General features: G+C 33.8%; 1 protein-coding gene across 1 annotated transcript in view; it reads right to left on the bottom strand.

Moving 5' to 3' along the window:
• EDIL3 (EGF like repeats and discoidin domains 3) overlaps positions 1-27,639 on the bottom strand; it is a 516,255-nt gene that overhangs the window by 126,600 nt on the left and 362,016 nt on the right. Inside the window, exons 8-9 of the mRNA XM_044680592.1 lie at positions 22,602-22,746; positions 17,298-17,482 (exon numbers count right to left, since the gene is read on the bottom strand). Of these exons, the coding sequence (XP_044536527.1) occupies positions 17,298-17,482; positions 22,602-22,746 (330 nt within the window). The remainder of the gene's footprint in view (positions 1-17,297; positions 17,483-22,601; positions 22,747-27,639) is intronic.

The following is a 27,639-nucleotide window of genomic DNA, read 5'->3' as shown; positions in this document are numbered from 1 at the left end:
AAAGGTCATTAAATGCTCTAAAATTAGGGATTCAAATTCTATAATGAATCTGATTAAAGAACAATGACAAACTCTGGGAGGTAGTAAGAATTAAAGGGGGCAGAAGAAGAGAAAAGGAATGTAAAGATTTATTTTTATCAGTCATGTTTTTTATTTTTATTAACTTTTTAAAGCCTTTGAGTCACTTGCATTTTCATAGCAGGGTAGAGCTAGAGCCTGGAGCTAGGATGTCATTGGTATAGGTACCTCCTTCTAGGGGAAATAATTCTAACAATGTTGGTCATTAACTTTTTGAAACTTACAATTTTAAAGAGTTGTCTATCCCCTAGGTTAGATAGACAAGAACAGTAATGATAAATAGTTCAATTTTGACAATAGATACAATTTTAAATAGTGCTATTTTAAAATGTCCTTCAGGGCAGCTGGGTAGCTCAGTGGAGTGAGAGTCAGGCCTAGAGACAGGAGGTCCTAGGTTCAAACCAGGCCTCAGCCACTTCCCAGCTGTGTGACCCTGGGCAAGTCACTTGACCCCCATTGCCCACCCTTACCAATCTTCCACCTATGAGACAATACACCAAAGTACAAGGGTTTAAAAAAAACAATAACTAAAATGTCCTTCAGTATATTAGTTTGTGGGAAGAGTGTTTTTTTTTATTTTAGAAGATCTAAAATGGATAAATGACAGTTAAAAATTCTTAGAGTGAAATAGATATTGATTCTTGGTTCACAGTCTGATTTTGATTCACATTTGTTATAAATGCTAAATATTCCATTAAAATAGTACAATAGTAAAATTAAGCAATGTTTACATTAAAAGGGACTGTAGACATCAAATTCATTCATTTCATTTTTAGATAAAGAAATAAGATATCCTCAAGTGAGGAAATAGACTGGTCCAAAGTTACACATTTTGTAAGGGTATAGTCTAGTGCCCCTTTTCCATACTCTTTATACAATATAAAAGTTAAAGCAATTAAAGAATAGATGATTGATTCTTTGAGTGGATCATGCCTTTAGTTTCCCTCTGTGACTTTTTGAATTACATGATACTGGAAATGTAGGAAATAAACTGAGTATATATTGGGGATGAATATTCCAGGGGACAACAATTCTAATGATATTCAAAGAGGAAGAAGTTGTAGTCAGAATTTTAAAATGTGAAAAGTGCAAGGAACATATTGGTAAAATAATGGTGCTTTCATAGCTCAGAGCATTATAGCTAAGCATTAGAAAACACTGCAATCCGTCTATTGCTTATGTTTAGTGTTCCATTTTCATTTAAAGCAGTGAATATCCTAATATGGATTCTACATTAAACTTTAATGCATGTCAGTTGCAAAAACTGCTCTTATTGGCATGAAGAGGGAGATCTTTACAATAAACAGTCTGTCACTATGAATACTGAGGAGTTAAGACTAAAATGGGAGCAAGGTAAAATTTCTAAATGTGACATTATATTATTTTTAAGCCAAAAGAAAGCAAGTTTTAAAGGGAAAATATTACATGTTCCCTTTTTCCTTCAAATGAGAAGGATGTATCATAAAACTCTGCTTTGACACCTTGTTGTGTCACAAAATTCCTCAAAACAATGGTGACAGAGTTCAAGCAGGTCTTGCCAAACTAGAAGCTCTATGAATGATGGACGGATAGCCTAGGAACAAACTTCCTGCATGTTTAATTTCTCAGAAAGTCTGGAGAGACTCATCACCATTGTGTGGGCCAGCAGGTGGTGACATTTTTTGGCCATAGCAACTCACTAAACCATCTGCTATGGCTTGGCTAGATGGCAATCTGTTCTAGCAGAAGGCATGCTCACATAGAAGAAATAATAGCTCCTTGATATGTTGAGATATCTACTACCTACAGGAGAGGGAACAAATGTTCAATATCCTGGAAGAAACTAATATATATATATATAAATTTTATGTCAAAGAAATCAATTCTTTCATAGCTAAATCTGTATCTAAAGGATGCCTACATGTGACTAGAAGTACCCCACCTACAATATATTTTTCCCACTGACTTGAATCTTCCATTCACTCTTAGCTCCTCAGTCTGATACATTTGACCTATTCAGGTTTTATGGATTGAATGAACCACAGTAAGAAAGAATGTTTTGGACTAAATTCCTATAAACAGTACAATTAGAAATGCTTGCTTAATATAGATATGTTCATAGCAAATAAAGAATTTGATGAGATTATATGTCTTTACCAAAAAGTATAAAGTAAAGGAAAACCTTTCATTGTGATTTGTATAAGATTTATGTACCATATTTAATAAGTTTTTCCTAAAAATTTTACTTGTATGTGTGCATACACATATGTGTATTTATATGTATATATGTACACATATTAATATAGACATGTTCATATATAAATATCAAAGCATATAATTAAGCCAATCATGTAGGAATCCTTGATTTCCATATAAAGCAAAAGAAGACTGGATTTTCTTCCCTATTCTATCACATATACACAAATACTCAATTGGCTTGATAATTTCATTAATTCATATGATCTCTTCTATGATACACATCACAATTTTCATTTTTTATATATCTTATGTGACTCTTGTCTCTGTCATCCTATAATTTCTCCAGAAGAAGCTGCCTAGTGTGCTGGAAGCCTTTCTTATCTTAGGGGCTTCCACTATAATACTTGGGAGTTTTCCTCACCTTTACTACAAGATCATCTCATCTCTTCCAATCATACATTTCCTTGACATATTGTAATATATATATATATATATATTAATTTTTAAAACCCTAATATATTTTATATATATATCCTTCTATATTAATTTTATTTGTTACAGGGCTAGGCAATGGGGGTTAAGTGACTTGCCCAGGGTCACACAGCTAGGAAGTGTCTGAGGCCAGATTTGAACCTAGGACCTCCTGTCTCTAGGCCTGGCTCTCAATCCACTGAGCCATACAGTTGCCCCCTAATGTACTATATTTTTAAAAGTTATTCATTTTTTATATACTAGCCACTCCCATATACCATATCAATCCCCTCTCTGTGATATTCATTTTCAATTCTTTGGGTATCGTTGTGTTCTATGAGTCAGAGATAGATAAAAATAATTGTTTTCTGAGAGAAATTTGGGGTTATTAAGCAAGCTTTCAAGTTTCTTGAGGGCAANTATATATATATATATATATATATATCCTTCTATATTAATTTTATTTGTTACAGGGCTAGGCAATGGGGGTTAAGTGACTTGCCCAGGGTCACACAGCTAGGAAGTGTCTGAGGCCAGATTTGAACCTAGGACCTCCTGTCTCTAGGCCTGGCTCTCAATCCACTGAGCCATACAGTTGCCCCCTAATGTACTATCTTTTTAAAAGTTATTCATTTTTTATATACTAGCCACTCCCATATACCATATCAATCCCCTCTCTGTGATATTCATTTTCAATTCTTTGGGTATCGTTGTGTTCTATGAGTCAGAGATAGATAAAAATAATTGTTTTCTGAGAGAAATTTGGGGTTATTAAGCAAGCTTTCAAGTTTCTTGAGGGCAATCCAGACTATTCTGTTCTTCCCTTTTGATTCTGATTCCAATTTCTTTTCCACATGCATGACTCATCCAAGATTGTATTGAAATTGTGTTGTGTTTTAGTCCCCTTGCCATTCCCCAGTTAGTATAAGAAGTTTATAAGTAGCTAGTATAAGGTAATGATTATAGGAATTAAGACTACAAAAGAGGAACATAGAAGTCACATGCAATCCCACAAATTAAGGGAGCAAAATAGTTACTTGAAGACTATCTCATAAATTAGGAGACCATAGGAGTCACTGGCGACTGCCCCATAAATTCATTGAGGTCATCTCCTGAGACTGTGTGCAAAATTAGACGAAGCTGAAGTAAGTCCTAAGATGCTGTTTTTGTCTATAAGTTGCAGACAACCTCCAGACATGTATAGTAACACCAGCAACACATTATGAAAATGGACTAACCCTGAGGTGGGATTGGTAATGTTGAGAAAATGTTGATATGTTAATTAACGAAGTAGAAGGTGGCATCTATAAGTTAGTGTATTCCCTACCACTAAAAATACCTAAAAATGGGACTTTAAACACTTGTCTCTTGAGTATTCTACCTGCTAAAGGTTCATGCTGCCCTAGTGCTCCCATCCCTGTTTCTTTTTGGGTACCTTCCCTCACTATCTCTTCTCCAATCTTATTTCCTTCCTCCAACACGCTCTCTGCCTTCCCCATGCCATCTGCCTCTCTTCACTTTGGGTCCTATTGGCCATTTGCTTCTATTCCCTTCATGCTTTATTAAAGTATGATTGAAGCATTACTTCCCACTTGCTATCAACAGGATCTTTACCAGAGAACATCCCAAGAACTGGGCATGCTTGCCCTGACACAACTGGACACCCTTGTATTTCCTTTTCCTTAGCTTATAAACTGGAAGCACCAGGGCCGAGACTAAATTCTATCCTGCAGCCAGCTCAATCCATTGTTAGAAAGAAAATGTGGCCAGATAAATTTTGTGCTTTTTTTTGGGAGAGAGCTCCTCACTATTGGGTCATAATGAATCACAATAAATGAACAATTCAATAAGTCGAAATTATAATTCAAAATTATGTTTCTATTTCTACCATCACTATCTTGAAAAGCAAACTATAGTTTGTCCATTTAACTATATATAATACTATGGGTAATAAACATTCTTCACTTTTCCTACCTATATGGCCAGGCTAAACTTTTTGAGTGGTTATGGATATCTTCAAATAGGTCAGCAATGTTCTGGCACTTGATATCGTGATGTTATCCCAAAACAGGTTCAAGTAGAGGACCATTGCAAATTTTCAACTCAGTCTCTAAACTGGAACTACATCACAAAAATGAACACCTTTGGCAAACTTAGACCTATCCATTTTATGTCTAGTCTGATTATGATTACAAGTTCATTGAATGAGATTACTTCTAGATGTTATAGCTCTCAAAGAAATCGGTATACATATGTATGTGTGTGTTTGTGTGTGTACATAATCAAGGAATAAAAACACCAAAACACAGTAGGATTTTGAATCTTATAAATCATATGATTATTTTTTGTGATAGCAAAAATGTCCCTTAATTTGAGGTATTTTGTTGCAAAAGTGTACTTGTTAACCTAATAACACCCTAAGTGAAAATGTCTTCAATTAAAGATGTGCATCCATTTACAGATTATTTTCCTAAAATATTTATATAGATATGTAGATATATGTTAATACACATTCATTTATGTTTTCTCCTATGCCTTTAGCACCTTTAATTTGGTGAAATGTCTTGTTTATTGATTGTTAGATGTGCTCACCAAAATTTCATCTCCAGTAGATATCTCTGTGTAGACTTGATTTAATCTAGCCCTTTCCCAACATTTTTGTTCTCTTTAGTAACATGTTGATCTCCTCTACAAGTATATCTTAGAATGTTAGAATTCAAGTTTTGTGGATATATTTTGCCTGATAGTGAAAAAATTTTTTGAGTATGCTTTTTCTCCTCAAATTTCCATTTTTCTGTACTTTTGATGTCTCTTTTTCCATTTTTATCATTAAATGTTCTAGAATGATTGCTTAATTGAATCTGTCACTAAGCTTTCTTTTACCTATTTTTACTCTTTGCTACTGTTTTTTTCTTTACAAGGCAATATTGCTCAAAATTAATTATATTTCTTCATGAAATTTTATGAGTTTATATTTTTTATGTGAGAGAATCATATGATCTGGCTCATGATGTATCAGTTCAATTCTGCCACCTTTGCTTCTCTTGAGAATATAGGTTCTATTGAAATCTTCAACTCAAATCCTTTTTATATCTCAATGGTACCCATTTCTTCTTTTATCCATTTTTCCAAGCTTAAGGCCTGTTCCAACATAAGAGAAGCATCTGATCAGTACAGATCTTATTTTTATAAGCTTTTTGTTTTAATTTTTTTGTTCTTTTTAAATGGCTCAGTGGGGAAGTTGAAAGAGCAGCATGAGTGAAAGTCAAAACAGAATTGATGATACCAGTGGGCTTACCTAATTAACTGTAAAAGGCACAGAGAAGATGGAGGAGAGGGGAAGATTTTCTAGAAGACTGGAATGGTTGGTTTTTATATAGTCAGCTGGTATTCTCTGGAAGAAATGCCCCTAGAGAACCTCTCTGTAAATGGTTGGTAAAGGGGTCAGGATAACAGTTTCTTCAGGTAACTCACCGAAACCCTAAAATTCTTTGCCTAATTGTAGCTAGGGTAGGCTTGGAATAAGAAAAGGAAGGGGATGGAAAGAGAGGCTGGGATTTCTCTCTAGGAATTTCTCCTCTGAACGTACCATAGTTCAATTTTCCCTTTAAAAATATCAAATAACATATACCTGTGATAATTTAATTACTTAGTCTTTTCTTGGTAATTGTACCTATTAACCCATCTTATTCTTCTGTGTATAATGTTTACAAGTCCTACTTGCCTCTTGATTGTATGTTGTGTGAGTGCATATGGCTGAAATGAATTGTTGCTCAATTTTATTTCTATTGAACAACTAATCTGAAGTTAGCAAACTAATTTGAAATTTTGTGTTATAGCTTAGGTTCTATTGCTTTTTGGAATATTATTACATTTCCTTTTCTGATGTCTTTAAGTGTAACACGCAACATTTTATAGTTCCTTTTCTTCATATTAGAAAATATTTCTCTTGGCTACTTGTGTTTTTTCTGATTAAAATTGTTAAATATAACTACTTCACTTCTTAAGAGTTTGATATGCTTTTTTTCACTCTCTGGGCCAATTTATGGAATATTTCAGCTCATGCTTTATTATCTATACACAAAAAATCTAGACAAATGTCCCCAGCCCCACACATCCTTTATCCCTTTGCTTTATGGTATTCAGCATTTTTACTGGTATTTTTTTTTCTGGAAGACCTATGATCTGTTTGGTATGTCTTTACACTTGTCTTTAATTCCAGTCACTTTGGACTGACTAGTATTTTCTTTTAATGTCATAGCCTTTTGCTTCCTTTCTGACAATATTTCCTTCACTTCAGTATTTGTGTTATAAATCTGTCAATCTTTCTTTCAAAGCCTCTATCTCTTTAGAAAGACTTCCTGTCATAGACATAATCCCTCCTATTCTAGTCCATTGACTTACCATTCTTTAACCTTCTATGTTCTGCATCTTAGAATCTGATTTCTGACTTAAATTCTTTCTTAGCTTTTTTTAATGATTTTTTTTGTTTTTGAAGATCCCATTTCTCTTCCTTTTACTGCCCCCCTCTCCACTACTGAAAAAACAAGACAATCAAAGCCTTTTACAAGCATCTGTAATCAAGCAAAACAAATTCCCATTAGCCATGTCAAAATGAAATCTATCTCAATCTGCACTGACTCAATTGCCTCTAATCTGAAGGTCGTCCTCTGGAATTATGATTAGTCATTTTGCTGACCAATATTGCTAAGTCTTTTAAAATCTAAAATTTTGTTACAAATGTGTAATTCATTCTGAACTTTATTCTTTTTTAAAATATTCCGGTTTCTTGTTTTTCCATTGTTTCTGTAGAGTCAATGGGATTTTCCATATCATCAGATATTTTCCTTCATACTATACTTGTCAGTCATAAATTTTTTCTCTTTTAAAAGATCCTCTCTATTCATTTATATGATAGCTCACTGGACTTTTTGGGGACTATTTATTTTAATATCTTTGGTGTTTTACCAATTTCTTAGATTTTCCATCTTTAATCATGTGATACATACACCATTTCTTTTTGTTTTGTTTTAGGGCAAACTCATATTTCTCTTTTGGGAGAATATAAAGTATGTTGGCCTGGGTCCCTGCTCAGAGTCACCTCTGGGCAAGAGTGTGCTGATAATTGCTTAACAACCAGCTTGGGGGTGAGCGGTATGATATGCACAATACACTTTTATGTTTAAAATGCACTACTAAAAATTTCCCCATCACTTTCTCAAATCTAGACATTAACAATAAGTCAATATTAAGTCTTTGTAGCACTTGCTATTTCCTGAGGTATAAATACTTACACTGAAAATTAAATAATTGGCTTTCACAAGGCACTATCAGCTGATTCTGTACACCTCTGCCTCTGGGTGCTAGGGCTGATTTATATATTTCTAATTCTCTTTCTTCATATCTATCTGGTTTCTTGTGTGTACATTTTCCAACCCAGTTAATTCTTCCCTCCACTCTCCTAACTTTTCTTCATGTAGTTAGGAAAAATCACTGTCATTTCCTTCAGAGAGAATGCAGACAGAATCATTGTAGCTGCAGGAGTCCCTGTGCTAAAGCTGGGGTCCCAGGCACAAGACTATGAATTTGTTCATGCTAACTACAGTAGCAAAAGGTTAGGGCTAGAGGAAAAACCAGGAGATAAATAAATGCTCTAAGAATGAAAATTCTCTAGAGTCCATTATGTTTTCACTTTTCCCAAACCTGTTCTTTTATCTTGTGAATTTATTGATAATTATTTAATAACTACTATATATTTACTTTTTTTGGAGGTTGAAGGGTTATAGGGTTATAGAAACGTTCTCAAAAACACTCATTTGTCATCTTTTTGGCCATGTGATCCACATTTACATATTCAAAACCAGTATTACCTTTGTCTGTCATCTCCCCTTAGTCACCAAGTAAGTGAAGTGCTTGCTAATTAAGGTGATTTTTAAGGCTCTTTTGGTCTTCTTGTTATGCCAGTTGATTTATAGTAGTTTCATTTATTTATGAAATTATTATATCTAGTGTTTATATCCTTTCTACAGAATATTACTAATTTTTAAAATGATTAATAACATTTCAGTTTTCATAATTGATGTTTCAATTGTTTGTCAGCTATTTCTATTATTGCTATTTCTCCTAAATGTATACTAATTTTGAATTGGAGCTTGACAGTGAAGAGTCAGTGTTTTAAATGTAACAGAAAATGTAGGAATGACTTTGGGTATCTGAAATATGAACAAGTGGGTAGGTAGCTAGATAGAGATAGCGATTCACTTAACCTCTCTGCCTCAGTTTACTCATCTATAAAATGGGGATAATAATAGCACTCAATTCCCAGGGTTATTATGGTAATAAAAGCAGATATTATTTTAAAGCGCTTTGTAAACCTTCAAGTATTATATGAAGAATGCTAGGCATTATTATTCGTACCTTTCCTTTTCTGTTAAACTTTCATCTGTTTCATTTTTTATAAAGCTATGTAGTATTTACCATATATAAGCCTTTTAAAGCTTTTCTCAAATGAAGCATTTCATGATGTAAAGATGTAAAATGATCTGGAGAAGGGAATGACAAACTATTCCATTATCTTTCCTGGGAAAACCCAAAATAGGATCATGAAGAGTCAGACATGACTGAAAACAATGAAACAAAATTAAACACTAGAAATTAGAGAAAAGAAATAAATTGATAGCAAATAGGCATTCTATTCTAATGCAGGGGACACTGGGTTTAGAAATCAATAGAAGACAGACAATAAAAATGTGCAACCAGAAATAGTGAGGACACATGGAGAGGAAGTCAAGATGCTAAGTCAAAGAAAAGGCAGACATTCATGGTGCTGAGGAAGTTCATATGATCTGAAGAACAGCACAAGGCAATGTACTTTAGCAAACAGCCTGGGTACCAAAGGGTCAGAAATCCATCCTGAAAATATGGGCAATAAGGCAATAACTACAGAATCAAGAACTCGTGTGATGAAGTTATATTACTAAATCTTAGATTCAGAGCTGGAGGATAGCAGCTAGTAATCTTGAATGTTGCTTTACAGGCAAGGTCCCCCAAAGTAAAGTAAGGAAAAGTGAACTACTAGGTAGAACCTGTAATTCCCCAGAGGTAGAAAAACATTTTGTTGAACTGCCCATCAAACCAGGAGGAGATCAACTATTGAAACCTCTTTCTCATCACTTTGTTCCACTCAACTGATGGGAGAATTTTGCCCATGGGAATACAGTTCTAATTTTATAATGAAGAGACAGGAAGGAAGGATTTTTTTTGTGGAAATGTACCTAATATTCCCATTTATTGGAATTCTTTTATTTAAAAAATTAAGGAAAGTGAAATATCTGACTTTTTCATGAGAGATATATGTATGATGTGCATAATTCATAAAGCAAAAATGAAAAATTAACTTCAATTTTAAAAAATCATTATATTTTAGATCTCTTCTCCAAGATTATGTTATATCTTTTTTTTTCAAGTGAAAGCACTATCTTAGAAACAAGGTTCTGTAAGGAGAATATCATTCCTCCTTTTTCTAAGCTGTCTAGAAATGAAATCAAATATTTTGGTTCTCTGGAGTTAGATATTAAGATTTTAGGTCTAAATGTATCATTAAGTAGCTATGTGGCCCAAAGCAAGTTGCTTATTCTCTTGCCTCAGTTTTGCCATCTAAGGGGAAAAACAACAAAAAATTCCATAGCTATATGTCATATTTGGATTTTACTAATCACTAACATTTTTTAAATACTCAGGTTGTGGTACATTATGATTTCTATACTCTGCTGATGTAGTTAGCATTAATTAACTATTTCCTTTCCTACATGTTTATAGATTTTTTTTCCTTTAAAATTACTCTACTCATTTTTTTCCACTTTTTTGGCTATCAAGTATTATTTCTTTGTAGCATAATACCTGAGTTTTCCTTCCACTCTTCAAAGTATAATAATCCCTTCCAAGTTTATAGAGATTCGGATTATTTAATTGGTATTGAGAACACCTACATGTATAAATTCCTTTCACTAATGCATGTTAGCACCTTCTCTGCCACTTAAAATTGTAGAAAGAATCAGAATTTTTCAGATGAAGTACTTGAACTCTCTTCTTCTTGCTTCTGAGGCTAGCTCCCTATTTACTCTCTAATGACACCTCATGTCATTCATAACATTCAAAAACTTTCTAATTTTAATTTATATCCTTGTAAGTTAAAAAAATCATTTGTTTCATTTAGTAGTGACCATGCCAGGTTATGTTAGAGATGAGATAATATTGATTCCATAGGACAAACAAAATATTCAGCATATTGTAATTAAACCATATAACTTTACATAGCTTACCAACATTTCAGCATTTCATTTAGGATTGATATATATCCTACATATAAAATGTTGAAATCAGAAGTGGAAATTAAAATATTTGTTAATACTTGTTGGAGTCCTGGAGGTCATTCATTTCTTGAAAGACTTTTCTCCAGTTCTACCCTGCATAAAGGGTGACAAAGAGCACAACCCAAGAGAAAGCAATGCTTTTGGAGGTGCTCTGAATTTGAGAGCTAAAATACTACATTAAAAATCAGAAACAAATCTGGTTTTCTACTGCCTGACTTAAATCCAAGACAAATTCAATTATTACCATAAACATTTCCATAAAATGAATATTGAAATGAAGTTTTACAGAGTCAAATGCAATTTTGAAAAGGTCAGTTCTGCACTGTACATTTTAACAACACTATTAATATCACTAATAAATTTTGTCTGAAATATTATATAGATGATCGTTTTTAGGGAATGGTATTTGGAAAGGACCAGCATGTCATTCTCCAGGTGACAATATATTTTTTCCTCCTTTCATCAGGGTTAAGATTTAAACTGTAGTAGCCTTTCTAAAGAATCTATACTTTATATCAGTTTCAGATTTCAGAAAAATGGACTATGTATAATAGGCTTTCATTAGAACACAGAATTATAATTATGGATAAGGTTAAAATATAATCATTCAACAAATATGTATTAAACATATACCATATGCCAACCATTATGCCACATTTTGGAGAATCAAAGGTAAAAATTAAGTGATCATAAGATATGAACAGAGTTTTTGGATGAATAAATTAAAGCTATATAAAACCATATAAAATGCTCTAAATTATTATTGATCAGAGAAATGCTAATCAAGACAACTCTGATAATATAATCTCACATATATCAGAGTAGTTAAAATGATAAAAGGGCAAAATGGCAAATGTTGGAGGGGATGTGGGAAAACAGGGACATAAACTCTGTTGGCAGAACTCCAACCAATTTGAAAAGCAATCTGGAATAATGCTCTGTTAAGTATATTTTGTAACACAGTATCTTTAGTCTTTGATAAGTTGATTGTTGGTCAGGGCCAGCCAGCTGTCAGTTGAAGCTGAGCTGGTTTTAGCTTATGTTCAATGTAACTGCCTTTGGCCTACGTAGAGTGAACTGACGTGGAGACAAATTTAGAAAAAAACAAAACAAAACAAAAAAACTTTCAATAAGCTTGAAAAGGTTCAAAGGAAAGGTAAAAAGGTTTACAGGATAAGTTCCCTAATTCTAAGGGGTTTCTTTCTTATCCTATATCCACTAGTCCTTGTGGACTTTTTCCTCTGAACCTCTTAAGCTATTCTTAAAAGCCAAATTCTAACTAAATGAGCCTATTTCTAATAGTATTATCTTTGTATAATTTAAAATTATCTGCCTTCTTGTAGTTGTTCACCTCTGGGCCTTGCTGATCTCTCTGCTTGGTAGGCTTCTTGGCCTGTAAGGCCTAAAACCCTGTCTCCACTCCACAGTGACATCCAAAGTAACACAGATCTTCTTTCTTCTCAACTATTGGTATTCCTTCTCAAGCTCTTCCCAAACCTCCAACTTTCTCTCCTCTCTGAACTGTCAACCTGGTCAAGGAATTCCCAAGAGCTCAGCTTTCCAGCCTCCTCTCTGAACAGGAAATCTCCCAGTCATGAATCAAAAGGCAGTTAGGGGGGCAGCTCAGTAGCTCAGTGGATTGAGAGTCAGGCACTAGAGACGGGAGGTCCTAGGTTCAAACCAGGCCTCAGCCACTTCCCAGCTGTGTGACCCTGGGCAAGTCACTTGACCCCCATTGCCCACCCTTACCACTCTTCCACCTATGAGCCAATACACAGAAGTTAAGGGTTTAAAAAAAAAGGCAATTATGCTCAACAGAACTCCCAATTCCTCAGGTCTCTGAATTCCTACCAAGAACTTGCTCAAAATTCTACTGGGGTGAGGGGCAGTAGGTGGGCAGGATGGTTCAGTGGATTGAGAGCCAGGCCCAGAGATGGGAGGCCCTGGGTTCAAATCTGGCTTCAGACACTTCCTAGCCATATGACCCTGGGCAAGTCACTTGACCCCCGTTGCCTAGCCCTTACCAGTCTTCTACCTTTTTGAAGCAATACACAGTATTGATTCTAAGGTGGGAGGTAAGGGTTTTAAAAAAAAATTCTACCTAGACCTCCAAGTCAGTTAGGCACACTAACTTACCAAACCCCAAAACTAAATCCCAATTCTATTTTAACCCTAATAGCTCAAAGAATTATAAAACTATGTATACTTCTTCTCTCAACAAAACGACTATTTGCTTAATTTCCTAAGATGTTGAGGAAAAAGAAGAAAAGAACATATATGTGCTAAATTATTTATAGCAGCTCTTTTTGTGGTGGCAAAAGACTAGAAATTGAAGGGCTGCCCATCAATTAGGGAACATCGAAACAAGTTGTGGCAAAAGATTTTGATGGAAAGACCTACATGAAGTTACAAATAAGCAGAATCAAGAGAACATATACAGCAAGAGAAATATTTTTTGAAGAACAACTTGTGTATATCCACCTCCAGAGAAAGAACTGACAAATAAGTAGGATATAAAATAGAATATAAATAGAAATAAGTAAAACATTGTTTCAAATTATATATATATATACATATATATATATTTTTTTTGTAAAATTATGCCTTCTCTATGAGTTAAGGAGAGGGATTTGACTAGATATTTTAATGTAACAAACGTACAAATAAATAAATGTAAAATTTAAAAAACAACAGTCTCTGGCCTGATGGAACTTACATTCTAATAAGGTAGTCAATATGTACATTCACATGTATATAAAGAAATGCACAAAAATAAAAAAAATTTCAATGCATGGGAAATTATGGTGACTATTGTTAGGAAAGGTTTCTGTTGCAATATTAGTGAATCCTTAGGCAACAATGCCCTTCAAGATAGTCTCTTCTGTATTTATTAAAATGAAAATCAGTAATAGCATAAATTTTATGTGTAACAATAAATATTTCTTGAATTTGGATCTGGCTCTTTTCACATAATTTTCTATTTGTATGTATGCTGTGTATTTGTGTATATGTTCATGGATTTAGTTGCTAATTCTGAATTCATATCAAAAGGTAAAAGTGTTATTCACCAAAATTAGTAGAAAACAAAAAGAAAGGGGTAGTAAACTGTTTGCAGAAAGAGATCAGTTTACAATTCTAGTAATAACAATATAATTTGTGTTCAAAAGCCCATTGCTTTGGGACTTTCTATTTATTGGTGGACATCAGTGTCCTGTGCTGGCATAAATGGCAGTGAATCAAGGGAGAAAACTTGTACCAATAGGAAAAATAATACTAATAGTACAAATAAGGAGAAAAAAGTTCTAATGTCATTATACATGTAAATTGGAACAGTAATTCTTGTAGTATATCACACAAGTCATTGTTCTTTCATGCTTGGGAATTTATAGTTGTTTTTCTAAGTCATACCTGATTTGATTCTAGAAAAGTTACTTAAATCAGAAAAAATTAAAACAAAGTTATTCATCCATATTAGAAGGTCCCATAATTAAGTTCATAAAGGGAATTTCCTGAAAGGTTCAACACACTGACAATGAAGTCCAAAATTTAAACATTGGCTATGACTTTTCCTCTAGACTACAAGTACAGCTGGGGCCTGAGCATTTAGCTCAAAATATAAAAGAAATTTATGACTTCAGAGGAATAAACTCTCTAAGTTGACCTTTGTCAAAATAATGCTTAAACTATATTGTTTTTCCTGGTATTTTTTATGAATATAGAAACTAATTCTAAAATCAAAATGTTAGATAAAAATATAACTCATAGTGATACTGAGCATGTTATCTTTGGAGAAAAATATTTTAATATATTCATAAATCCATGACATTCATAACAGTAAGGGAAAAATAAAACTAAAATACAAGATGTCAATTTGTCCTGCCTTGAAGATTCCTTCTATGTTTTACTTACAAAAAAATATACCCATTCCTGGGGAAACATACCCTTATACTGAGAGAAAATATGCCCTCATTCCCCTTCCCAAATGCTGATTGTCCAGAATCCATCCCAGAACTCTAGGAGGTAAGAAAACTTTTTTCACTCTTTCCCCACAATTCCAGAATGATCTAGAACTCATCTAGGCTCTCTGACTACTCACATGCTTTAAATGAGTTGAAAGTTACCAATACTATTCCTTTCTTCTGAATAGATTAAAAGGCATTCCTTCTTATGTAGTCTCTTGCCATTGACTTCAAAAATCTTCTAGTACTTACTTTCTATGATGCCTGTATCTTCTGATGGCATAAGATAACATCTAGAACTTGAAAACTGCCCTGTAGATTTCCAGGGTGATGAGTTCCTTAAAAGAGGGACTGTCCTGATTTTTCTATGTGTTTGCTCAAAGCTTAGCACAAGTTTGGCCTATGTTTTTAATGATGCTTTTGCATTCATTAATTTATTAAATAGAATAGAGCAATGTGAGCATGAAAATGACTGAGTGGGTAAAAAAAGTCATCTTTAACAAAATGGTGGTTGTGATTCTGTGATCAAGACAATAACTTTTAAAACTAGCACATAATTTAAACAAATTATTTGGGCAGTGCTCCTCCAGGTTATTTCTTTGAAGTGGCAGTAGTTATGACTTCAGATCATCAAACTTTCTTGGTTATTTGTGAGATATGGAAGAGTTTGGTTTTATTTCAAATATTCTTACAAATTAAAACAATATTCCATATACAGAATTGTTCTGGGGAAATGATTTAATATTTGGAAACTTAATTATATGAATGGATTTCACACATACACTCCTATTTATCTAGCAATTGAGAGTCTAAAGAAATTAACCATAAAGTTGGAACTTTCACAGAAATCTAAAAATAAACACATTTGGAAGATTCACATGAAAAGTGTCTTCCCCAAATTAGATTTCTTTTTTGAAAGGCCCAATCCTTGAAGTTTGGAGTTCAGAATTTTTATTGCCTAGTCTGTATAGTATATATAGATAGGCCCCCTCGTTTATATACAGGAGGCAGACTAGACAAACAGGGAAAAATGAATACCTAGACTTTAGGCTTAGAACTGAGGACTTAAGACAGAGACCTAGGATAAAACACAAGAAGCAGCATAGAATGATATGTGAAGGGGTTAGCCTTTTATTCAAAAATACCGGAGCTCAAGTCCTATTTTTCACACATATAGTCCTGTCTTTGTAACCCTGGGAAAGTTGCCTAATACATTGGGTGCCACAAGTAATTATATAAACCAATAAGTCATAGAGCAATTGCTAATCTCCATTGCTAATTCTTCTTCCTGAAGTATTTTCCTCACTAGGATTTTCCTATATTAATGAAATTTTAGGTCTACATTCTTCTCTGAAAGGCCACAATCAAAATCTTGAATTCTACTTGAACAGCAATGAATACCTCATATGAATGTCACCTGAAAAATACTGAGTTATGAGCATCATTTGTTTTACTTGTTTTTTAATAATTAATAACAGAAATGTCTTGAAAGTCTAGTCTGAAAGCTCTCATATATCTATATATCTATACATCTATAGATATATATATGAAATAAAGATCAATAAACAATAAGAATAGAATTGTTATCTTTCAGATACTGTATGTTCCAGAATGGGGCACAATTCTTCTTTCTTACTGTTCTAGATATAAACTATACTTCAAAATCTTCTCCAATTAAGTGAACTGAAGATTTCTTTAAAAAACTTTGCTGATTGAGTTGTCAATTGTGTTGATATTGTCAACATATTGTCAATTCTTTAAATGACAGAAAACTCAATAGAGGCTATTTTTCCCTATATATATGAGCACAGAGACTGGAAAGCAATCACATTGTCACAGTACTAAGATCCAACAGTAGGGATGTATGCAAAGGATTAATAGTGTGTATCTAGTACTGTTTGGATTTACACTAGGACTCCTACACACAATCAAAAGATGACAGAATTCACGACTGCACATGGGTGTTTAAAAATGCAAATACACATTGAACCCATGGCAAAGAGATCTCTACATGGTATTATGGTACACTTCATGAATGAAATCCTACAAACATCAGTGAAAACCATACAGAAATATTGCCATGTAATTAACGCATCCTTCAAAATTAGTTTTAATTATATCCAAGAGGAAGATATATTTTCAATCAGTTTAATTACTATAGCCTTGACTATTCGATTAATCAATATGGCCTTTGAGAGGGAGGGTAAATAGATGTCCAGAAACATCTTGAAAACACTACCTGCAGCCATTGTGACTGGTCACTGTGGCCTGATGTCCACGCATTGACTTTTCCCTGTTTATCTAGCCGGGCTTTCCTGGGTTCCCAAGTGAACATATCCATGTTAAGAGTTCTGAAAATGCTGGAAGCAGTTATTTGGTAGTCTTGTATATGTCCTGATTTCATTCCCAGAGGCTCAGAACAACCTGAAAGAAAGTAAGAAGGCTCCTTTAGAGAAATCATCTATAATTCTGGAAGTTTTCTAAGCTACTTTTGGACAGGCAAGAGAAACCTAAACTTTGGAAATAGCAAATATCAACATTCTTACAGAAAAGCTTTAATCAAATGAGCATTTTTGGGATAAAATTGAAAAACAAGATAGCCAATTGAAGCTATTTTATTCTCCTGTATTTTAAAAAAATTGAAAGCAAGATAGAGAATTCAAAGTATTTTACTGTGATAGATTATTTTATTTTATTTTTTGCAAAATGATACAAAGTTGAAATTCCTTTTCTATTTTCATTACTCTTAGCCTCATAACTGTTTTCCTGATTTTCAGAAGCCCCCATCATTTTTTAAAAATGAGGTATTTTCTTTTAAAAAAAAAGCTTTTTTTCATTTACACTGTACCATACTACCATTATTGTAAGTGCACATAGTACAAAGTTATATTCCCCACAATCACTACTCTTACATTGAAAACTGCCACTGTACTTAGTAGTGAGATTCATTCTTTTCAATGAATATACTCCAATGTACTATCTTAGTGATTTCTTTTTCCCTTCTATTTTCATATTATCTCAAATAGCTGCTTATAGAATTCATCCTGGAAAAGTTGGATTTAAATGGAAGAGATAAGATAAAAGGCAGAGTAAAATGGTTTAAAATGATTTTTAATTAAAACTGTTAAGAGACAAGCAGTATCTGATCTCTTTTCTGACATCCTCATGATTGGAAATTACATTTTTTTTCATGTTCTCTGGCTTTGCTTGTTAAGATCCCAATACTTATTTTTGAGGTTGAAAGGTAGAAAAATGTTGAAGAATTTAGTCCTGAAATTCATGAGCATTCTTTGGAAGCATATAGAAAGTCAGTAGCTCATGAACTGGGAAAGGAATATATATTTGGTGACTATTATTATGATAATGAAACATTTTAAATTATTTTCGAAATGTCTTAAATCACTTAAATAACATATTGCTATGAATAAGGAATGCTTAATAAATGTCTAGTCTGCTCATCATATAGTGGTTAGTAATTTTTCCCCTTATATTTAGGATTTCTCCTTTTTGTCTAGGAAACATCCAAGCAGATATTGAGGCAGAGGAGTGGGGAGAATAGGCTCCCTCATTTCAGATAATACAACCCAAATACATAGGAAGTCTTTCCTGACATTCAAATGCACACCTCAATATTTTAGTCAAGTTAATGATAGTCTGCAGGGGATTACTATTGTGTCATAAGAAATGATAAACCAGGTGATCACAAAAAAAACTGGAAAAACATATGTAGTGATGCAAAGTGAAGTGAGCAGCACTAGGATAATGTTGCACACAGTAACAATAGTGTACAATGATTGACTGTGAATGACAACTATCATCAATAATGCAAAGGTCCAGGACAAGTCCAAAGAGACTCAAGATGAAATAATAGAAGGAGTTGAGAGTCTGAATGCAGATTGAAGCATACCATTCTTCACTTTAGTTCTTCCTTGAATTCTCTGTCGTGTAAGTGATGTGTCTTCTTTCACAACATGAAGTATGGAAATACGCATTATATGATGATACATGTATAACCTACATCACATTACCTTTCTTCTTGGGGAGATGTAAGAAATAGCAGAGCGGAGAGAACATGGATCACAAAATGTCAGAAAATAATTATTAATAATTGTACTAGCATGTTATCTGGAAAAATAATAAAAATAATCATATGTGGCAACATTTAGTATATTTATGGAAATAACTTTTGAAAAATCAACTCAATAAATATTTATTAAATAGTTATTATATGCCAGGCACTGTGTTAAGTCCTGAGGATTCTTTTTTTGAAGGAAAAAGAGTTCCTGCTTTCAAGGAGTCAAAAGGCAAATCACTCTGTGCATATAAAATAGATCCAGACACAGGATGTAATCTCAGATAGAAGGGACTAGCAAGAGCCCAAAGGTCTGATTAAAATCTCCTCCAGAAGGTGAGATGGAAGCAGTCTTGAAAGAGGCCAGAGAAACCAGGAGTAGGAATGAGGAGGAAGGTCACTGAAGGCACAGAGGATGTATGATGAGTTGTGGTATGTGAGCCACAGTGAGCAGCCCAGTGAAGCTAGATATATGAAGTATGATTGGCAACAAAGAGAACAAAGACTTTTAATACCAATCTGATGATTTTATGTCAGATCCTGGATGTAATAGGAAGCCACTGTACTTTATTCAGGAAGAAGATGACATGATGAGATCTATGTTTTAGGAAAATCATGTTGGTAGTAAGATGAATTAGAGCAGGGGGTCATTCTATTTAGGGAGACCAATTAGAAAGTTCATGAATGTATTCTCATACGCTGTAAAAACAAGTGATGTATCTACATTATAGTCTCAATTGTCTGAAAGATGTGAAAGAAGTTGAGGTGTAAAAGAATTCAGATAAATGAGAGACATGAGTTGCTTTTCCTCTCACTCGAATAAACATAAAAAAAGTTCTAAATTTTAGAAAATAAAGATATATTTTGGAAGACTTTGTTTTTATTTTTTCAACCCAGTCATGGAATTATCTTATGTTTTCCTTTCTTCTCTCTAACAGTGGCAGCAATGACAAGTATTACTAGTCTAACCGACTGATGCAACTTAAGCTACTCTTTTCATCTAATAAAGGAGCAACATATTTCTTTTAATGACCAGTTTGAAAAACTCCATATTAGGAAGCTGAAAATTACCTGACTGTTTAGAAAGATTTCATTTAGTCCTGTGTTCCAAAGCTCAAACACTCTTTCATATTGTAAATAAGGAGTTTTATACTCTAATTCTAATTCTGTGGTGAACTGGGGAAAATAATAATTTACATAGTACCCAGTATGTGTCAGATACTTTGTGAACTGCTTTACAAATATTAATTCATTTGCTCTTCACAACCTTGCAAAGTGTGAGTTGTTATCACTATTATACAGTTGAGGAGACTGAGGCAAGTAGAGGTTAAGTGACTTACTCGAGGTCATACAACTAGTATGTTTCTGAGGATAGATTTGAATTCAGGTGTGTCCGACTTTAGGCATCATCATACCCATGCATCACCTAGCTGCCTCATATGTTGAGTTCATTGAGCTTCCTCAATATTTCAATGTGGCCCTTCTTACTAATTTCCCATCTCAGCGCCATTATTTTATGCAGGGGAACTAATTAAACCCATTTATTCATGTCGGTAAGATCTGAATAAAGTGATATTTAACTAAAAAAGTATTATACCAAAAGAGATGACATCTGATGCTTTTTAAAACATCTGCTAAAAGTTATTTCTTCATAACTGCAAGCTCAAATTCAATTTTTGTTTTTTGGGAAGGTGGCTTGGCTTTTTTCTTAAGATAATAAAATTCTTAAAGGGTCATAAGAGATTTGTTCTCAAGTTTAAAAGTAAAATATCTTTATACCTTGGGTGTGTGATTATACATTATATGATACTTTGACCCTCGTGAGTTAAGATACTGAATAAAGTAACAAGGAAAGGAAAGTTACTAATGTATCCAAAGAATAAGCTTCTATGACAGCCTTCATGGAACTAAGGTTTTCTCCATTGATTGCCTTAGGGCAGACTAGTGGCATGTTGTTGCCACAGGCATATCAGCGATATCTTCTGGTGAAACATGAAGCAATAATTCTACCATATTTTTAAAAAGTCTTTATCAAGATCTGGAAAGAACTTGAGGGGCTACCTAGTCTAAAATTCACAGATGAAGAAACTGAGTCTCAAAAAGACAAAATGACTTGGTCCTTGTTACACAGGTAGTATGCATGAGAGATGGGGCTTGCACTTAGGTCATCTAATTCCAAATCTAATACTCCTTGTATTTTACCATAACACACCCTCAGTTTTTTTAAATTCTTTAAAATTTAAACTATGCTCTGAAAAAATTTTGTTGTTTTAAGGTGTGTTCAACTGACTCAAGTATTTGAATTCCTTTCATTAAGACATTTTCATTTTAAAATTTCATTTAAAAAATAAAAGAAAATGAATGCCTTTTTATATATATTTTTCACATTCAGAAAACATCCCTTTCCTTACTTCAAGAATGCATCCAAGAAAGGAAAGAGAATATGAAGGTGGCATTTAAAAACCAGAAGTCATTGAAAAAAAGACCAAGAACACAAATAACAGCTTTTAATGACCAAAACTATTTTTCCTTAGAACACAGCGGACTTTTTCAGTTATTTTGAACTTTCATTGAATTTTTGAGGTGATACTGACCTAGCACAAAAGGTACTAGTATCAATTCACTTGGTAACTACAGTGACTGTCTAAGTTATTTGAACAAAACAATTTCAGGTTACTCAGGCAAAGACTTTTCTAGCCGAGGAAATCCACCACTGACTCCAAATTCCCATACAGCAAAATGCCTTGACAAGATTTCCTATTTGTTTTCCAATCTAGTGCTATATTGAAAAGGGACTACAGCAAGATTAATGCATTAAGTTTTCATGTCTAAATCTAGTGTTGATGCCCCTTGGAGAGACAAGAATTATTTAACTCAGAGTCCTTTGATAGATCATCCTTGAACTTGATAACCACTTCTTTTAAAATAAGCAGGGAGCTAGCCAAGAAGGATCCCAAAATGAATTTATGGTAGCAATTCTGGTGTTGAGCAATGGCCCTCTTGGGAAGTATGATGAATTTACATGTTTCCATAGAATCTAAAGAAGTGAGTTCTTGCAGTGAAAAACAGAGTTGAAACTTACATTTTCCTCCTGTATATCTTAAACCTTACTTGACCTTGAGAAGTAAGATTTCAGTAGTTACTTTACCTTTGTCACAAATCATCAATCATTTCTACATCTGAAAAATGATGGAAAACAAGTCTAAATCTGTTCATGGTAAACAGTAAGAATATTTCATTTGCTTTGTGCAGTCATAAATTCAAACCTTTGTTAATTCTGTGCTTTAGCATCATGCTATCATTTTGATTATCCAAACACATAGAAGAAATTGAGGCAGATAATTCAATTATACCCCTGAAATTTTGTACAAAATATGCATTGTTATACATACTGAATTTTTTTGTAGTTTAACATCAAAGCTTTGATATGATCATTTTTTTAAAAGAAATATGAGCAAATGTGAATCCTACCAGATAGTTCACAACCAAGAAGTTCCATCCTCAAAGTACAGTGCCTCCGACACACTTGGGGATAGAGTCGGACATACTGAGATTTTATTGGGGGAGTAAAAGAGTTGGCATAGGGTGTATTGTTGTCCACATTTCCACGGAACACCTGTGGGAGATAAACCACAAAGATCAAAATGATGAATTGCATATATTTCTCTTTTGGTTTATTGTGGAGCTTTATAAAAAATACTAAATCCTTGGATCATCCCTTTATAAAACTGGATAATTAATTCAAGTACATAATGTTTTTAGGAGTCTCCCCTTGAACTCCAAGCTAATAGCAGTGAACAACAAATACATAGTTACAATCTTAATTAAGGGAACATGTTTTTGTCCCATAGTGTATTATCCTAATTGAATTAAGAAGATTCTAATGTGTATTGTTCCAATTCTTTCTTGGGTACAAGTCTTCAGTATCTTTTCTTTCCTCACACCCTTGTGATATAGATTCCCTTATCATGTCATTTAAATGAACCTCATTTCTGCATGGTGCTATTTGAAGTGTTTCCAATTCTATTAAAGCTCTCCCCCAATGCCTCACAGTACTAGGGAAGGATAATGAAGGCTATGCCAACAGAATGCCAATTTTCATTGGTCCTACTAAACTGAAAAGGTCCCTATGAGACAACTCCAAGGGACTCTTGAAGAAAAAGACTATCTACTACTATAGAAAGAATTGAGAAAGTCTGAGTACAGAAGCATGCCATTCTTTACTTATTGCTTCTATGAATTTGTCTTTAGTGTGATATATGTCTTCTTTCACATCATGATGAATATGGAAATATGTATTGCATAATAACACAAGTACAACCTATATCATACTACCTGCCATCTTGGGAAAGAGGGAGAGGGAGTTGAGAGGGAGAGAATATGTATCACAAAATGTCAGAAAATGATTATTAAAAATGTACTGACACATAATCTGGGAAAAAAAGAAAAAAATTTTAAAGGTCTTTATTTAAATTTGGTGGTTGACTGTTACCTAAGAACATTTGGAGAGAGGGTCATTACCAGTTTGTTGGGGATACCAGTGAGGGAAGATTCTCAATTAAAAAAAAAGTTACATGATCACTGGAAACCCCCAAAAAGAAGTTTGTAAGTGATCTAGACTGTTCTAACTAAGCATGGTATCTCTTCAGGTTTTGTTTAGATACCAAGTATCTAGGTATCAAGTTTAAGTTTTCAAAAGTGAGCTCTGCCAAAGTGGACTGAGTAGTCTTATTATTGAAATTAAAGATCTTTGAAATATAGAAGTATAGGTAGATTTATAAGTTTTAATTTAGAATTATTCTTCCTTTTGGGTTTCTGATATCTCATTTTCTGATGTTCATTTTAAAATGGGGTAGGGGATTCTGAGTCATATAGTGAATCTATCTGTGCTACCCCAGTTCACCTAATGATAAATCATTTCCTTCGTTCTCTCTGTTATGTAGATATATGATCAAAATGATGGAATGGTTCGTTTTCCTTTTTTATGCTATTCTGAAACTTGCTGTGTTATTTCTCTACCATTGTCAGCGTCTTTTCTTTCATTCCTTACTTTACTCTAGTATTAGAAAAGTTCTTCATTTCTACTTTGCCTCATGAGTTTTTTCCCATGACATGAAATTTAATGAATCCAGGAATTTAAACCAATAGGTTTGGTTACATATATATTTAAATTTGAACATTTTTATTAAAAAAGTAAAAACATATGATCTGAATTGACATTTGGAAAAGGGCAATATGGTACATTTTCACATTGAGAGATCCATGAGCATTTAAAGTGAGTACTCTCTCATGCTTTCTAATTTTGTTTTCTTTCATTTAATGCATTTCTTCCACGAATCCTCCTTAGAGGATCCACTCAATGCATTGAAAGGCTTTCTTTTTTGTTATTTTACAAAATATTGAGATTGTATCAATATGTGTAAATCATTTTCTCTTTTAACTGGTATACCTCTTTTTTTTCTGGTCATAAAAAAGAAGCTGTTAATATATAGATTTGGGAGGCTTCTGCAAAGAGATGATAATTGAATCCATGGGAGATTATTAGATCATCAAATAAGATAGCATTGAAAGGAAAAAAAGAGGGCTCAGTAGACAACACTGAAATGTACTCATAGTTAGCAGATTTAACTGGGAAAGAAGATCTGACAAAGGAGACTAAGAATAAACAGTTATAAAGGAGGAAAAGGAGGAAAATCAAGAAAGAGAAGTGTCATTAAAACCCAGAGAGGAAGGAGGAAAATAACTGAAGAGAAGTTGATGGAAAGTATCAAATATTATATAAGGATTAAGAATAATAAGGATTTTAAAAGGCCATTAGATTGGTAATTGAGAAGTCACTTATACTTTTGGAAAGAGTCATTTTAGTTGAATTATGAAGTTGGAATCCAGGTTGCAGAGGATTTAGGAGAGAGTAAGAGGAGAAGTGAAAGTATTGATTTTATGATTTTTTCATAAAATTTGGCTGATAATGAGAGGATAGATATAGAGTAATAGCTAACAGTAGTGAATGGGTAGATATGGGCATGGCATGTTGGTCAACAACATTATTTACTCAGCTGAAAAGGAGATTCTAAAAATTAGCAAGACTGGTAATTATAATAAGAAAAAGTTGGGGACTATTGGGTGAGATAATATTGAAGGTATTTTTAGATGAGTTGGATTTGATAAGAACTACTTCATAAAGACTGCACTGAAGGAGGAGATAGCAGGAGATAATTTCAGAGATACATGAGAAGAGAATAAGGCAAGAAAAGAGCTATTGGTGAACAGTCTCAATTTTTTTAAAATTAAAGTTTGAAAGGAAGTTCTCCTCTAAAAGAGTAATGAATGGAGGCTTGAGAATAAATGAGAAAATTTGGAATTACTGTTGTGTGGTAAGTAGGATTAATTAGTGGGGAGTAGAAGGATCATTTTGCTACAGCGATAATCCAATTGACAGTATATAAAATAAATTTGTATTGGAGTTAATCAATGTGATTTTATGACTTCCTCCAGTTCCATTGAATATAATATGAATAAAAGTGAAAGAGGCAGATAGTGGGCATAATCTAGAATAGCAGTTTGTCTAGGACAGTGGAGAAGGAGATTCAGGACAGAATAGCATAAAATTAAACTGACCTCACTAAAGGATTAAGTTTGGGAAAGGAGAAGAGTTTACACAATGCAGTAGTGATGGCATGGGGAAGTAGAGAGGAGGCAAAGAAATTTAATGTTACAGTAGAGACAAAGAAAAGGGCCACAGGTTATAAGGCACAGAGAAATGTGGAATGATAAAATTATGATCAGAAAAAAGGAAATTAAGAGTTCATGAACATGAAAATCTAATATAATAGCAAAATCAAGGATATTATCTCTGTAGCTAAGGTGGAATGGAGGATGTTATGGGAACTGAAAATATTGAGGAACAGAAGAGTAAAGTTATTTGAAAGAATATCTTTATCTTTATATCTTGAAGTCCACTAGTAGGAAAAGTAGAAAGTATGAGAGGGAGATATTGAGAGAGAATAGGGGTGGGAGAAGAATAGGGAGAAAGGGGAAAAAAACAGGAAGGGAGTATAGTGAGAGAGATAGAACCAGGCATGGAACTAAATGATGTCCATGATTCTGGAAACTATCCAGAGTTTGGATGATAAGTTTGCATGACATTTAAAGAAATAAATTTTGCTGAGTGATGAAATTAAAGGAAATTAAAGGAAGAAAAAAAGAAGTGAAAACAGATGCAAGAAATATTTCAACTCCCCCACCACTACCAGTTAGCTGTTAAAGGAGAAAAATGTTCCAGCTGTGTGACCCCGGGCAAGTCACTTGACCCCCATTGCCTACCCTTACCACTCTTCCACCTATAAGTCAATACACAGAAGTTAAGGGTTTAAAAAAAAACAAACAAAAAAAGGAGAAAAATGTAGTCATATTATAGAAAGATTGTCTAGGAAATTAGTTGTCAGGAGGGGGCCAATGCTCAGTGAATGTCAGAAGTTGGAAGAGGAAAGAAAAGAAGAGCTTTACGGGGAAAAGAAGTGTGTTATGTTAATTATAGAATAGGTATTTTAAAGGACACAGTGGAAGAAGCAGGTAGATCGGGACTGAAAAACTGGGAAGAGGAGTTCTTTGAGATGGATGGAGATATGGGAGTAGACATAGATTTAGGGCATGGGGTTTGTCCACTGATAGTCATGAGCTAAGTATCTCTGAGATAGGGAAAGTGTAATAGGTTGGGCAAATGTCAGCCATGAATCCAGAAGCCCATTAGTGAAAAGTGATAGGTTTATTGAGAAAGGACAGGTGATTTAAAAGGGTCAAGGAATGCCCTTAAAGCTTGATGTAGGTAGGTCAAAAGGTGGACTGGAAGGAAAGCCCACTCAAAAGCAGTTTCCCTATATTTGAAAGGCATAGGTGAGTAGCATCATTAGTAGATACCAGAGAGCTAATGGAAAGTTATCTTTGAAAATTAGTAAGATTTCCCTGAAATTAGGATGTTCTATGATTTTCAGTCAGATATAATCACAGAGAGAATTTGAGTAAGCAGAGAATAGTTCAGAATCATCAAAAGTATTGCAGTTTTCCAAATGCAATGCATCATCAGTTGCCTCCTATTAAATTCTGAGATCAGCTCATCAATCTGCAGTGCTTGTCCAAAATACATGTGTAGCAGGCATTTCTGAGTAGGGCTGTATATCACAGAATGACTAGGCTCATCGAGTAATCACTCATAGAATAAGTTGCCAAGGTTCCATTATCCCTAAGACCAGGTGCCAGTGATATAAGTAGGCATTGGGGCAAGGAAAGGGGATAGGGTTTATATATAAGTTTATTTGTCATTAGTCAACAAAATAGAAACTATGATGTGCCTGAGATGATAATGGGATGTTCAGGTAACCAGAGCACCCTGAGTGTAACTAATGCCCCATGAAGCAGAAAGAAGAAACATGAGCTATGGCAGCACTGACGGGATTCATTGACAGTCTTAGATGAAGTATAGAGACTAAAGTTTCTAACAACACATTTTGAT

The sequence above is a fragment of the Gracilinanus agilis genome, chromosome 1, assembly GCF_016433145.1.
Source record: "Gracilinanus agilis isolate LMUSP501 chromosome 1, AgileGrace, whole genome shotgun sequence".
Lineage (NCBI taxonomy): Eukaryota > Metazoa > Chordata > Mammalia > Didelphimorphia > Didelphidae > Gracilinanus > Gracilinanus agilis.
Note: the sequence above shows the minus strand (reverse complement) of the source record. Positions and strands in the feature narration are given on the sequence as shown.